At 43.6% G+C, this 13,687-nt stretch overlaps 1 protein-coding gene across 1 annotated transcript in view; it reads right to left on the bottom strand.

Annotated features, from left to right (window-relative positions):
• The window catches only part of LOC146208688 (N-acetylglucosamine-6-sulfatase-like), a 36,337-nt gene that overhangs the window by 4,591 nt on the left and 18,059 nt on the right, over window positions 1-13,687 (bottom strand). The window contains exons 8-11 of the mRNA XM_084595913.1: window positions 11,577-11,695; window positions 4,273-4,376; window positions 1,349-1,552; window positions 403-519 (exon numbers count right to left, since the gene is read on the bottom strand). Of these exons, the coding sequence (XP_084452039.1) occupies window positions 403-519; window positions 1,349-1,552; window positions 4,273-4,376; window positions 11,577-11,695 (544 nt within the window). The remainder of the gene's footprint in view (window positions 1-402; window positions 520-1,348; window positions 1,553-4,272; window positions 4,377-11,576; window positions 11,696-13,687) is intronic.

The raw sequence follows: 13,687 nt of genomic DNA, 5'->3' as shown, positions 1-13,687 counted from the left end.
ACAAGCCAGAAGTGCTCTGCTACGTCAAGATGGCTGCACACCTGCTCTACTTTACCCTCGTCTACCCTGGTCGCTAGGAGGAACCTGGTAATTTAGTTGCCTGCATTGCTATCTCATGGTGCATTCTCAAAGCCGAATATAGGCGCGGATTTTTTTTTTTTTTTTTTACCTCCGCTGAAATGCAGCCCTTAGTGAATGCCTTTCCGAAATGGAACCTGTTTTTGCAAAAGATTGGGGAACATGCCCAAGCACGTACCGTATCCTATCATTAGTTACCACTCGGATGATTCAGATTAGGAGCTTGTTGTCAAAGTAGTGTGATAATCTTACACGAATATTGGCCTTTGCGGAAGTAGCGATGTAGTTGTTGTGAAAGTTCCAAGACCTTCTCTGGTGACTCACCTCGTCGTCGTCAAACGTGCAGAACTTTGTGTTGACCTGGTCTGTTATTTGTCGCACACAGAGGTACGTGTTGTTCCAAGAATCCTCGCACTCGCATTTCACTGCCGGATCGCAGCCCTGAAAATAAGGAGCCTTGATTTGTTTGAAACTTGACATTTTTCTTTTACGCCCTTGGCATATTTCGGGTCGCCACACAAATAAAGTAAATATCTGAACAGTAAAGTCCATTCAATCGTTTGTGCAGTTAAGCCAGCAGAGTCAGGCGCCGTTATTAAAGAGCGACAGCGATTAAAGTAAATCCGGAATGCATCCAGCAGCCCGTTGCATTGCGCAGGTATAACATTATTGGCAAGGCGCGAAACATTAAACCAAATTTCGCTGGAGTTGATAGCCATCAACACCTGAATCCCGTTTTTTCACCAGTTGAACTGAGCAGCGAGTAAGTATCAGGATCGACATATTTAGCCGACGGTACACACTCCCTGGATAAAACCAAAGAACGTTGTCAGAGGCCTGGCTTGCAAAAACGATTTGTAATAGGTTGTTAGGGTGCGGAGTCGCGAAACAAAGACAACGTTTTTCTCCCTGCACTGCGACATTACCGCTGGTTCTTGCTCAAGCGGGATTTGCTTTGTCTCCCACTTCTACTGTAAGGTTGTAATTGTGATGTAATTCTCGTGAGAAAATGCACCACAATTAAAATCAGCCCAGCGCTGACATAAACGCGAAACTGCTGTAATACTACTTGGCGCCAACTTATTCGCGGTAAATGCACTGAGCAATGCCCTTGGGCCGAAAGCTTCTATAAAAGCAGCTGTGGCCTTCTCACGACATCAAGTGCGCCTGATACGTAGAAGGCATTAGGTCACGGCACATACTCTGCCGTTATCGTTCTGTGATTTCTGTCATCAACTGCAATGATGGCACAGTTGCGTTTTGAACCCACCGACAAGCCATACGGCGCGTGGCATTCGGAGCGGTCGTGCGCCTCTCCCTCGCCGGTGTACTCGACAAGGAAGCTCTCTCTGGACCAGCCAGATGGAGCGCTGAGGAGGAGCGGCTTAAGACTGATGCCGTCCATATATTCTTGAGGCGGCAATCCAGCGAGATCCAGAAAGGTGGGCGCCAGGTCCACGTTCAGTGCTGTGGCCTGGGGTAAGAAGCATTGTTTGAATTGTGATTGAATTTCTGTGTGCAAGAGACTCGCAGGATTGCGCCTCAGCAGAGATGTCAGATTAGGCAAGCGGCCGTAATATTCTCACATGTCTCGCTCTTTTCCTCAACAGCAATAAATATTGTAACCATATATGCTCAAAACTGCCGTCGTTCTTTGGGTTCTGTCTATACACACCAACTATGTCAGCATTATCTTGAGTAGATGGCGTGTTTTAAGACAAAAGCCTTTATACGCCCATGAAATGAAATCCCGTGCGCGAGGGTTGTGCGCGGGAAATCTGTGCGTCGGAGCTGTGCATCTGATCTGTGCATCGGATCTGTGCGCTGATGTGTCGCTGCTAATAACGGATATATGAAGAGGAAGATTATGAATGAAAACGATTGTAGGTGATTGGCAAGTATTAATAGTTATACGATAGATATCGATAGGACTATTGAACCATGTCAATGACAATAATATGGATAAAAAGATAAAAATGACTACGGAATGACGAATACGTCAAACGACGACTTGTAATGACTGCAACTAGCTGAAAATAAGTAAAGATGTTTAGTTATGAGCGGTAATGACTACAATGACTAAGCCTGATTCAACATGTCTATGGAACAATAAATATTTCAAACATGGCTAGTAATGACCGCAACAGACTGGAAATAAGTAAACATCCTTAGCTGGGAGTGGTAATGACTACAATGACTAGGCATGACTCAACATGACTACGGTACAACAAGAATGTAAAAATAACATGTAATGCTGAAAGTAAGTAGAAATGAGTAAGTATAGTTAGCAATGAGTGGTACTGACTACTTGACTCAGCATGACTCGCGACTAATAAAATGAATAAAATATTACTAAAGATGATTACAGGGTCACCAATACGTCAAACGGCAACTTGTAATGACCGAAATAGACTGGAAATGAATAAAAATGTTTAGTTATGAGCAGTAATGACTAGACTGACTAGGCATGATTCTGCATGACTATATATGGCACGGCGATATTTGTCAAACAACGACTTTTATTAGCCGAAACATGCTAGCAATCAGTAAATATGCTTAACAATGATTGGTAATTACAGCAATGACTCCGCGTGACTACGGAACGACCAGAATGTGAAACGACGAATTGTAATGACCACAAACAGTAATAGAAAACCCAATAGTAAATGAGAGGCAAATAGTAAGATCAGAAAAAGGAAGAGGCAAACGATGAGAGGCAAAAGATAGGAGCGGAAAGGCAGCTTTCGCCGTTCCCCTCTTAACAATTATCGAAGAGTCCTTATAGTTTATTGTTTGTGTCTTTTATAACAATAAATGCATATTGAAAAAAAGGCTGATTGTAGGCAATCTATATTTGCATCCGGTCATCATGGGTATTCATGTGTCATATTAGTAACCGTATCTAGGAAGGGCCATTTGAAATGTTTAGCCACAGTTATAAGGTGAAACTGCCAATATGCGCTGCTTTTCACTGCCTACTAACTAACGGTGACAAAAATACTTCGCATCTAATACACAATTTAAAGCAAGAAGTTTAAGAACCTTAAAAGACGATTTGTTTTTTAAATGTGTGATGCAGCTTATTAATATTAATTAACGCGCACGCAGAAAACCGCGTCTTCTATCATGCTGCCGTACTTCTTGATTCATTCTTGCAGACTAAATTGGTTAGCACGCCAGACCATACAAAGCAAACAAAACGCTTGATATTGCTTGCTTATGTTTGAATTCAAAATCTTCTTATACCCAAACTAACATAAAGACTTAAGCTAAAATATATATGAAGGTAGAATTTACAAAAGTTCCCAGACATGAATAGGTGTCGGCTGAGACAGGGAAACTTGGGGCAGAAGTTGGCATCCTTTTTGATGCGTAGACTCAGTGGCTTGCATCAGAATGGTTTTACAGCATCTGTAGGAAATATAAATTCTAGAAGTATTCAAAACCCCTCTGCCTTTACTGCAAACATGTGCACATGCTCGCTACATCAGCGAGCGATGCTAGTGAAGAGGCGCGCAAGCTTTATTAAAAAATACGAAAGGTCTCTAACCTACATACTCTGAATGAATAGTGTGAAGAAACGCAAGCAATGATTCCTGCATTTTGTGTCAAAACTTGTCTAAATGAAAACTTCCTAATATATCTGACAAAAACCAGGAAACGGGAAAGGAGACTGCAAGAAAGGAAACCGAAAGTAATAAATCTCAGACTCCGACCTGCAACCCATTTTTTTTTTCGGCAAACGTGTAAGAGTTAAGGTATCTTACAATAGAAAAAAAAAATATTCTGGTATATGATGTACCTTTTGAACGTGTCAAGAGCAGGTACACGCCACTAGAAAATATATCAAAGTACGGTATCTAAGAGCAGAATGCTGGGAAAACTGCTGAACTTATATTCCCGATAACCTAGTTTCTAAACTTTTCTGGTTGTCATTTTTTCTTGAAGTTATGAGCTCCATCGAACTGTGATGTGCAGATGAGCACTTTGCTGCGTCCTCTAAGATTATTATTACATCCAACATGCAACAAATAGACATGCTTACTCAACGGCTCAATGAAGCACCTGTGACTGCGGCCACTATAATAAATTTCGGAAGTTAGAGTAATATCAGATCGAATATTGATACAGTATTTAACAAAATTCCCTTTCGTTTAATGCATTCCGCCTTCCAATTATTTCATGCATGCTTACCTTTTCCGTCCTGCTAGCTCCAATTCCTGGCCCTGTAACAATCAGCGGGACGTGAATATCAGTCTCATACGGCTGCCTCTTGTCCTTCGGCTGGGAGAACTGACCTGGACATACCGGCATATGCAGGCCTCTTTAACGTGGTGTTCAAATAGCGTGCTCTAGTGTGTCAGTGCGAGGTCGATTCAATATTTTCTAATTAGCCATTTTATTTCTACTCTATATGTAATGACGGCGATAGTGACGAAAGAATTAGGAGGCGAGGAAACAAGCGGCCAACCATGCGCAAAGCCGGCCTGTTGTCATGCTGCATCATAACACGCTCTCTACGAAGAACCTTCTTCAGTTTTTTTCGTCAGAAGATTTGTGACACCCATAAAGCATTAATCCTTGTTTCAAAAGATGTTTGTAGTGTAACCAAATGTAAGGGAACATGAGCCTACCAGGATGACTCGCGCACCTTTTCTGTGTTTCTATCATATTCTAACATCATAGTCGACAGGCTTGTTTGCACGCGGGCATGTGTCGAGGTCTATCATAAATGGCCCAGTTTTCCTCACTTTTCGGAGTGCTGCAAATATCTATTGATCGAGACTATAATCAATCTGAGCCACTGCAAAGTGTTTTTGTCGGAGCAGAGTTGGCTGCTAAAAAACGCACCAGAAAAATCATGCCTTCTGCGTGGTCCATCCATCCATTCTTCATCAGTGCCAGCCTGCCAGAGCTGCGTATTGGTGCTTTGCAATTGCATGCAAGCAAATGGTATTATGAATGTGTTTTAGTCGCCATCAATACAAAAAAATTCTTTCACTACTCCGCATGAAGCAGCGACCAATAAAAATAGACCTAAAGACATAAAATTAAGCTGATTTGTACACTCTGCGCCAAAATTCACCAATAGAAACAATTGAATATGCCCCTCCATGGCGGCTTAATGGTTAAGACGCTCGACTAATGAATCAAAGCAGCCGGGTTTGAACCTGATCTCAGGTAGCTGCATTTCAAGGCAAAACGGACTGACATTCGTGTGCTGTGCGATTTCAGTGCACGTTAAAGATCCCCAGGTGCTCGGAATAACTCCATAGTCCTGCATTATGGCACCTTTATCTCTCATTCCGCTTCCACTTACGTTTTCGTCCCTTCGCTTATGGCGGGGTTTAAGCGTTCACGAAGAAAGTGTGACAAATAATGCACCTACCCTTTCCTAACCAATTTAACGTTTTTCTTTTATACCAAAAAACTGCCTCATCTTAGACTTCTTCAAAAAGGAAATGAAAAAAAAGCCGACTAAGTAGAGAACTTCTAGCCTAGGCTTTGCGCAGCTCCTTATATCAATAGTTACACAAATGAATTATAATTGTGAGTTTACGTTTTGAAGCGAAAAGCTTCACTAGGAGGGTCGGAGCCGAACTTTGCTTTGCCGTATGCCGTGAACGAGTGACGTCACAGACAAGAACAGCTGCGCAGCGCACTCGCCAAGCTCTGCCGGCGTTGCCTAGCAACGCTTAAGAGGTGTGCAAGTCTTCCTTATTAAAAAAAAACTTGTCTCCATCCGTGAATCGAGCCTCCATCCCTTGGATCCCCAGCCGAGCGCTTCAATTACCGCTGTGCCACGCCTCGGGTCCTGAAACGCTCTTCATAATTCTGCTTGTCTGCCCTGAGGATGTTAACGGGATTCCGCCAGTGACAGATACTGCAATTGGCGCGCAATTTGAAAGTACCAAAGACTAAACTACTTAAGTCACTCAATTAGGGTGACGTCATGGATGTGACTTCGCCTATTGGCCGTCAGCTATGACGACCAAGCTGGAACGAGGGCACTCCAACGCCGCCGGGGGGCGCTTCTTGCCTTCCGCGAGATATAGGGTGATATAGGGTATAGGGAGATATAAAGAGATATTGCCTTAAGATATAGGGAGAAAACTGACCATGATAGCAACTGCTACCACCCCGTTTCAAAGGGGACTCTCCTATATTCCTTTCCATTCCATGTTCCCGGATGACAGATGCGGCGCCTTTCCTGTAAACGAATTATAGAACGCCGGTGAACTGAGACGCGCTCGACATGGAAGAAAAGAAGAGTTTTGCTGCTGGCGTACGGCGCAGTAGATTGGAGAAAATAACTTCTGATCTGTAGGTAGTCTCAGCTTTTCGCTACGTATATGCAGGCGTAGTAGAGCTAAGCCATCTAGCTATTGGTTGCATCAAGCATTCGAAAGGTATGCCATCCTAATGTTCCACATTCTTTCTCCCGTCGAGAATAATACAACCTAGTGTTTATATTTTTCAATGCAGCAGTGTAGATAACATTGGATGGTTTGTTTTATTGCTTTTATTGTATCCACCTAAAAGCACTGAGAGCCCTTTCGATAATTGTTATAAGCCTAACCAATAAGGCAGTAGTGCTATTAATGGCCCCCCTGCACAAATTTACTTAGTCCTGTCCTTCTGGCCATCGTTCCTAGACATATGGTAGCTCTCATCTCCACGCCTTCCACGTATTGTTTCAGAAATATGCTTTTTTTAGCATTCTTTTCATTTCATTTCATTTTATTTCCTTAAAGGCCCCAGGAAGGGGTACTACATAAGGGGTTGGAAACATTATAAAAACATAGTTATTGTACATATGTTTTGACATTTTCAAGGAACTTGGATGAGCAGGTGATAACAGCGATGTCATTTGGAAGGCCGTTCCAGTCTGCAGCTGCGCGGGGAAAAAAGGAATTCGAAAAGGTAACGGTGCGTGACAATGGACGGGCGACGTGCAGGCGATGACTGGTGCGGGGTGATATGCGTGCTGGGGGAAGAATATAAGGGGCGGCCCGCATGGGGCTGTTGAATATTTTATGGAATAAAGAAAGGCTTGAAGTGCGACGACGGAGAGATAGTGATGATAAACCTGAGGTTGTTTTTAGGGCAGAGACACTAACATCATAAGAATACAGGGCATGGATGAACCTGGCAGCGCGATTTTGAACGGACTCGAGAGAATTAATGAGGTAAGCTTGATGGGGGTTCCAAATGGGTGACGCGAATTCCAGTTTAGACCTGACGAGTGAATTATAGGCTAAGAGTTTAACATGTTGAGGCGCACAATGTAGGTGACGTTTTAAGAATCCTAATGTTTTATTGGCCGATGATATTGTGTTAGTTACATGCAAATTCCAAGAAAGATCACTAGAAAGTGTTACGCCTAAATATTTATATGACTGAACAGGTTGTACGGGCACTCCAGAGATTACGTAGGAAAAAATAAGAGGATTACGACGACGGTGGAAGGATAAAAGTTTACATTTATGTGGGTTAAGTTCCGTTAGCCAGTGGTCACACCTCTTACACAACCGCCCTACTGAGATTCATCTACTACGCCAAGCAAAAGTGGAGGAGAGAGGGCCCCTGGAAAGCTTGAATTCCAGCCATGGATAACACAAGAGCAACCGCTCTCATTAGATTAACGTTTTTCCACCTCCGGGCCAGCGACTAGCTGACTCCCAAAGCATAATCCAATTATCAGAACTGAGTCACTGCCTTTCTTGCTCTATGTGCTTGCACGGTGTGTGCACTCCAGGCCGTTAGCCTTACAGGACATCGGTTCTCACTTTTTCACATTGCTGCACTTCGACAAAGTACATTTTCTTCTTGCTGTCAGCCAGCAAATTAACCCTATTCACCGCTTTACTGAGCCACTCTACTCACTTCCTAATTCTCAGGTGTAAAAAACCTTTTTCATAGAATGTGGTCTGTTTAATTTCACGCTTTATTGTTAGGGTAAATATAGCGGCCCACACGTGACCAGCGTGAGCTGTGGCAAGATTTCGCTATTGGATAACGTTAAAGGTCTCTTGGCCCAGACAATCAAACACCTGTACCGGCGTTGTCGGTGACGTCGGCATCAGCGTAATTTGCCAACCATCTCGGGCTTTGCGCTAGGAGTGGTCGGCACTAGTTGGCATGACCGATCATTGGTTCTTATAAGGTTTTGGAATATTAGATATTAGCGAGATCACATAATGTAATAACGCTGGGAGCAGTTTCCAACTCGGGTGGCTTACTTGAGGTGGCAAGGTGGAATCAACCTTCCTGTGCTCTTGAATGTACACGGACGACGAACCGCTATACCCTCATTACCTTTAAGACGAAGCTCAGTTGTCACCCTAGTTCTTATCTCGTATTCGGGTCAGCCAATTTTTCTATGCACTTAATGAACAATGTTCTAAAATGCAAAAGAGATTCCTCGCAAAAAAGAGTCGAGGGGCCACTATGGACCCCTAAATTGCGATGAGGCGAAAGCTTTATATTGCGGTGGTGGGTATTTTGAGCGATCTTTAACTGAGCTATGGCTGACTGCTTACTGACTCTTTAGCGTATGGTAAATGATTTTACAGTGTGACACAGCTTATTCGTGTATGTGATCCGTTTTCCTGACGGACGGACGCACAGACACACACTGATGAGCTTATAAAAGCTTTTGCCTTGGCATTCTTTAGCGCTCGTTTCTTGCAGTGTCATTCAAGTATAGGATTGCCGGTACGACGTCGCTTCTATGGCTCATCGTTCACATAGCCAAGTGCCATTCTGAGGCAAGCCGGAAGCACCCGAATTGCACTCGACGTGTACGAAATTTCGATATTTTTTTTTTTTTTTTGCATCGCACCGCCACCCTGTCCTATGACACCATTTTGTTGCTAGGATGCGCCATCACATGAGCGGGGGCGGCCACCATGAAAACCACGTTTGGCGTGACGCTGGGCAGTGAGAAATTAGATATATTTCTCACGTTCCCGGCTTGGCTAAGCCTACTAACACGCTCAGCTGCTGGTTGGAGGGGTAGGAGTTCGGTCCCCGGTTGAAGATGATTTTTATGGAGAAACCATGTAAGGAGAAAGCATTTTACTGGCGTTGTCCGCCAGTAAAACATGTGAAACTAAAGCTTTCAATAATCTTGATAGCCACGCCAGGCACGTGAGAAACGTATTATTCAACTGAGAGTTTCCGTCCGCGAGAACTTTCACACTTCGCGAAATTCCGCAAGATACCGCGAGAATTTGACATCTTTGACAAACGCTGCGTGTGACGTTATCATGGCGTCACATCAGGTCGCGTGTAATAACCGGAAGTGACGGGAGTATTACGCGACATTCGGTCAGGACGCCTCGTTTGGTCATGACCGATGGCATCACCAAGCCATTCACACATCAACTGTAACTGTGTTGTCTGAAATAATAGACTTTGACTTTAATTTGGACATATGAAGCTGACCTCGCCTGGCGTTCGATATAAACGTTCTTGCTGCGCCTCTCATTTGGCGCTTCCTGGCATCGTTCAGCAGAAAAAAAGCAGATGCTATAAATGAGGGATACAGCGGCGTTTCAAACAAAGGATTTCGCCACATTGCACTTTAGTGGTGTCAAATGACCGCTAGAATTTTTCTCTTAGAGGGTAAACAGAACCATGCCGTGACTGATGACGTCATCGATTTGATTGACACCTATAAGGTTGACATTCTGGTGAGTCATGAACCAAGTAAGCTAAGGCTTTCGACTTAAAAGGGTGTCCAACAAGATGGAGAAAGAAAAACGATGAGGTTAAATACCGAAATCCTTGAAGGAGGGATCGAATGGATAGGAGAAAAAGAAGGGGGAGTTGATAAAAGAACAGTGTAAGACAAAATAGTACATGGCATACTAAGAAGTCCCGGTCACACATTAACGGAGCCGAAATCGAATACGACTTCGGCCAGCTTCCGAGTACCTCAATATCTGCCAGCGCACGTATACTGCACAGAGAGTGAATCAAGGCGGTAAATGCGGGGTATATACATAACACTAGGAGTGGCTAGAACACGCACTCTAGGGAAGAAGCACGTGCGTAGCTGCGGATGACAGCAGCCTGCAAATACCCAGACATGAGGGATAACTGTAAAAGTGAATATTAACAGTAATATAATCGTCTTCTCAAATATGCTTCACTGAAGTGTATCCTTCTAAATTCACAACAATCACAAATACCACTCCTACTGTGGTTAAAAGTCATTGTGGCTTGTCTGCGATGACTGCTGGCCGTCTTCGTTATCTCAACTTGGAGAACGAAAAGATTACAATAATGATCAGCTCCTTTACAGTAAGGCAGTAATAGTTTCTTAAAACTTTTAAAGCTGTTCTAGTCTCGTGCAATATTTCTAGCCCTGTGGCTACTTGGAGATGCTATAGATAAGGGGATTTGTTTTTAGGAAAACATTTCGGGCACTACCTCTGTCCCTGGCGGAGGCACACAACTCACCCTCATCTGGCAGTTCATAAAAGAATGTAAAATGCCTGTTTACAGCTCTAACAACCTGCTGTTAGTTTCAATTTGTGTGGGAAAATTTGATTCGTACAAACAAAAATGGGGGTTTATAAGATGCGTAGCATCCTGCACAGTTGGCAGGTCTCAAGATAAATAATAATCACAGTGCGTTGCACAATTTGAACACCTATCAGATTTCATGACGATACTTTGTCCTTGCTTCTTCCTTTCCTTTGCTGATGAATTGTTAGGCGGCCTGCTATTTGTTAAGGCATAGATCCATTATCTGCATGACTGACGAGCCCGAATAACAAAATCAAGAAGATATGCAACAAGAGAAGTATTAGTTGCGCAGATATTGTTCGCCCACTTAGTCGTAGTGCTTGACGAATTATGAGATGCGCTATTTTAGGCTAAATTTCTTTACTTTCTTTAGTACTGCAGAAGGTTGAGATTATATTACTTCAGCGGCGGCCCGGAAAACTACTACAAATGCAAACCTTTGCCTGCTGACGAAATTTCTGTGCCGCCCAAATGCCTTATCTTTTATCTGAAGGCCCACCTCTAGCAGCGCCACTCTTCGTTGAGGTGGGGCTTTATATGGTCGCTAAATAGTCGTTACAATAAGCTTTCCTAAACGATGGTGGAAGCTAAGCGAGGCGCTGCTTCCAATAACCACTGAAAATAGAGGGACTGTACCGAACTAAAAACCGACGCCACTAATATATTCAAAACATTCCATATATATCTGCATTACTCTGGCGACTGTAACTATTACTGTATAAACCAGAATTCATTGACATTTCACCTTTGCCAGCATGGCAATACTTAGTGAAAATCACTAATTTAATATGCAGGAGCATTTCGGAAGAGGTTCTAATAGCTTAATGTTGCCTATTTACTGGAAGGAAATGGACAAGGTGCTGAGCACACATACGAAACTCTAAGACAGTGCATTCTGTTAGTACTATGGGGAGAAAAAAACAGCCTGGGGAGAAGAAAGATTATTCCTTAATACGCACCCAGATGGTAGCCATTATCTGATGTGAAGAAGACATATGTGTTGTTTAGGAGCTGCTTTGATTCAAGTAAGGCTATGATGTCCGACACCAAATCATCCACGGATAAGAGTGTGCGCAATCTGAAAGTAAAGTAACGGCAAGACAAGTGATTTCATGCTGCCGCATGTGCGAGCCGCAAGGACCGCAATCTCTCTCACTGTTCACAACGTCAATAAACAACGCTAAAGCGCCTCCAGGAGCATTTCATGTCCCTTTCCAGCCATTCGACGACTATGGCAAGTGGGCATTTTCTGTTACGTCCTCATAGAGTGATTCAACACAGTTGCCAAATCTGAAGAGTTCACATCCTGCACTAAAACAGCTCGACATAGGTAACCAAAAGGGACCTGTTTGATGCACGAAGACAGTACGGATGATTTGAAGACATCTGCAAAAAAGAAAAAAAAAGTGCCCCTCTTTTGGACAGTTATTTACGATACTAACAGCCCATAATACGAGTCCTAGAAGCTAACTTAAAGGATGCAGTGGTAGATTATACAGACGAAGATATTTCCAAGCATCACGTTTTTAAAATATATCGCGCGCAAGAAACAATTATGTATTAGGTCGTCGCAAAGGTCAACAGGTAAACGCAGGTTGTTACCTTCACTCCTTTATTCGAAGTTTTACTCTCCTTAATTAACCTTAAGCACATTAATTTAAGGACACAGGATTCATTTGCAGCTAGTTACACGTTTGGGATGACTTCGTTAGCGTGCCACTTCTTGTTTCGGCACTCGAATTCAGGTTCCTCGTTCCCTGTCTGCGTCCATCGTGACTTCTCCAACCCTTCTTTCGTGACGGCGTCCTCCTAGACAGTATCTGTTTCGCTTTCCTTTCTGTGCAGGTTTTCCGAATACCCTAGCCAAGACTACCGAAACTTGCTTGGAAGTAACAGCCGCCGCCGTCGTTCCCAGCACGGGCCACGTCTAACTCGGAGAACGGGGGGTTGCGGTCTCCGCGACAGCGTGTTGTCGAGACATCGCCGCCTTCCACGCGCTTGTCTACCTGCCTTCACAACCAATCTGCTGCTCTGTTGGCTTTCATTTGTTGCCAGCGGCAAGACAAGCACAAAGGCAAAAATAAGTTGAATGCTCATTGTGCAAGTGTTCAAGCAAATCCGCGAACACAACTTAGCAATGCGGAACCACAGCGCTTATGAACCCATTTCACCGGCAGCATTCTTAGTGCCTAACTAAGTGGCACCCTTAAGCTGAACAAAACTACAGAGGTGGTCCCGAAGTGCGAGCAACGTTTTTGTCGTCCTGTCGGTGCGATAGATTTTTCAGCAGGTGTGTGTTGACTATTTGCCTAACAGCAGTGGCTATAGTGCCGCAAGCGACTGAAAAATGCCGTGTATATATAAAAGTGTTGCTATTGCACATATTTGCGTACTCAAGGCAAAATGTTGGGCTTGTTGACGTGACGTGATTAATTAAAAAGACGCGCATGTAAGAAGGACAAAAACATCAAAAAGGACAAGACCATATCATCTGTACTGCTCTTCAAGTGACTAGGTACCCTTGCTATACCAACGCAGTAGTCCGTTCGTACAGTGCGAAGTAGGAAGGCCTTTTTTCTTTGCGCCTAGTTATCCAAATACTTCTTTATAATCGGCACTTCGGAGAAAACCTAATAAAAAAGTTCTGCAAAATAAAGCTGTCGTCTTATACACAAACTGCTTTCTTGAAGGGGAACACTAGCCCGTGGAGCCATCGCCACATAGGATCTACGCATGTGGAGGCGACGAAGTTATTACTTTGATCGTAATCGTCACTATGAGCAAAAGCTCGCTCAAGCTAGCCTTTGGCTCTCAGCGCATGGTGTTTGAGTAGGGATCATTGCAATGTCCGTAGTCGTAGCGCTCCTCAGGCTAATACCTTTAAGCAACACCGACTCGTCTACTTGCTCTCCCTCTCGGAACAGTCAAGTGCTTCAAAGTAGACGTTTTCAAGTATACAATTGTGGGCAAATGCTTTATTATTCGGCAACCGTGGAACATTATAAGATACTATTATGGTAATCATGACGGAAACTTATGGATACGGTCTTAGTTTTCAAAGCTGAACGCA

Source organism: Amblyomma maculatum, chromosome 1 (genome assembly GCF_055883805.1).
Source record: "Amblyomma maculatum isolate TAMU_Amacu chromosome 1, ASM5588380v1, whole genome shotgun sequence".
NCBI lineage: Eukaryota > Metazoa > Arthropoda > Arachnida > Ixodida > Ixodidae > Amblyomma > Amblyomma maculatum.
This window is presented reverse-complemented; position numbering and strand designations above follow the sequence as displayed.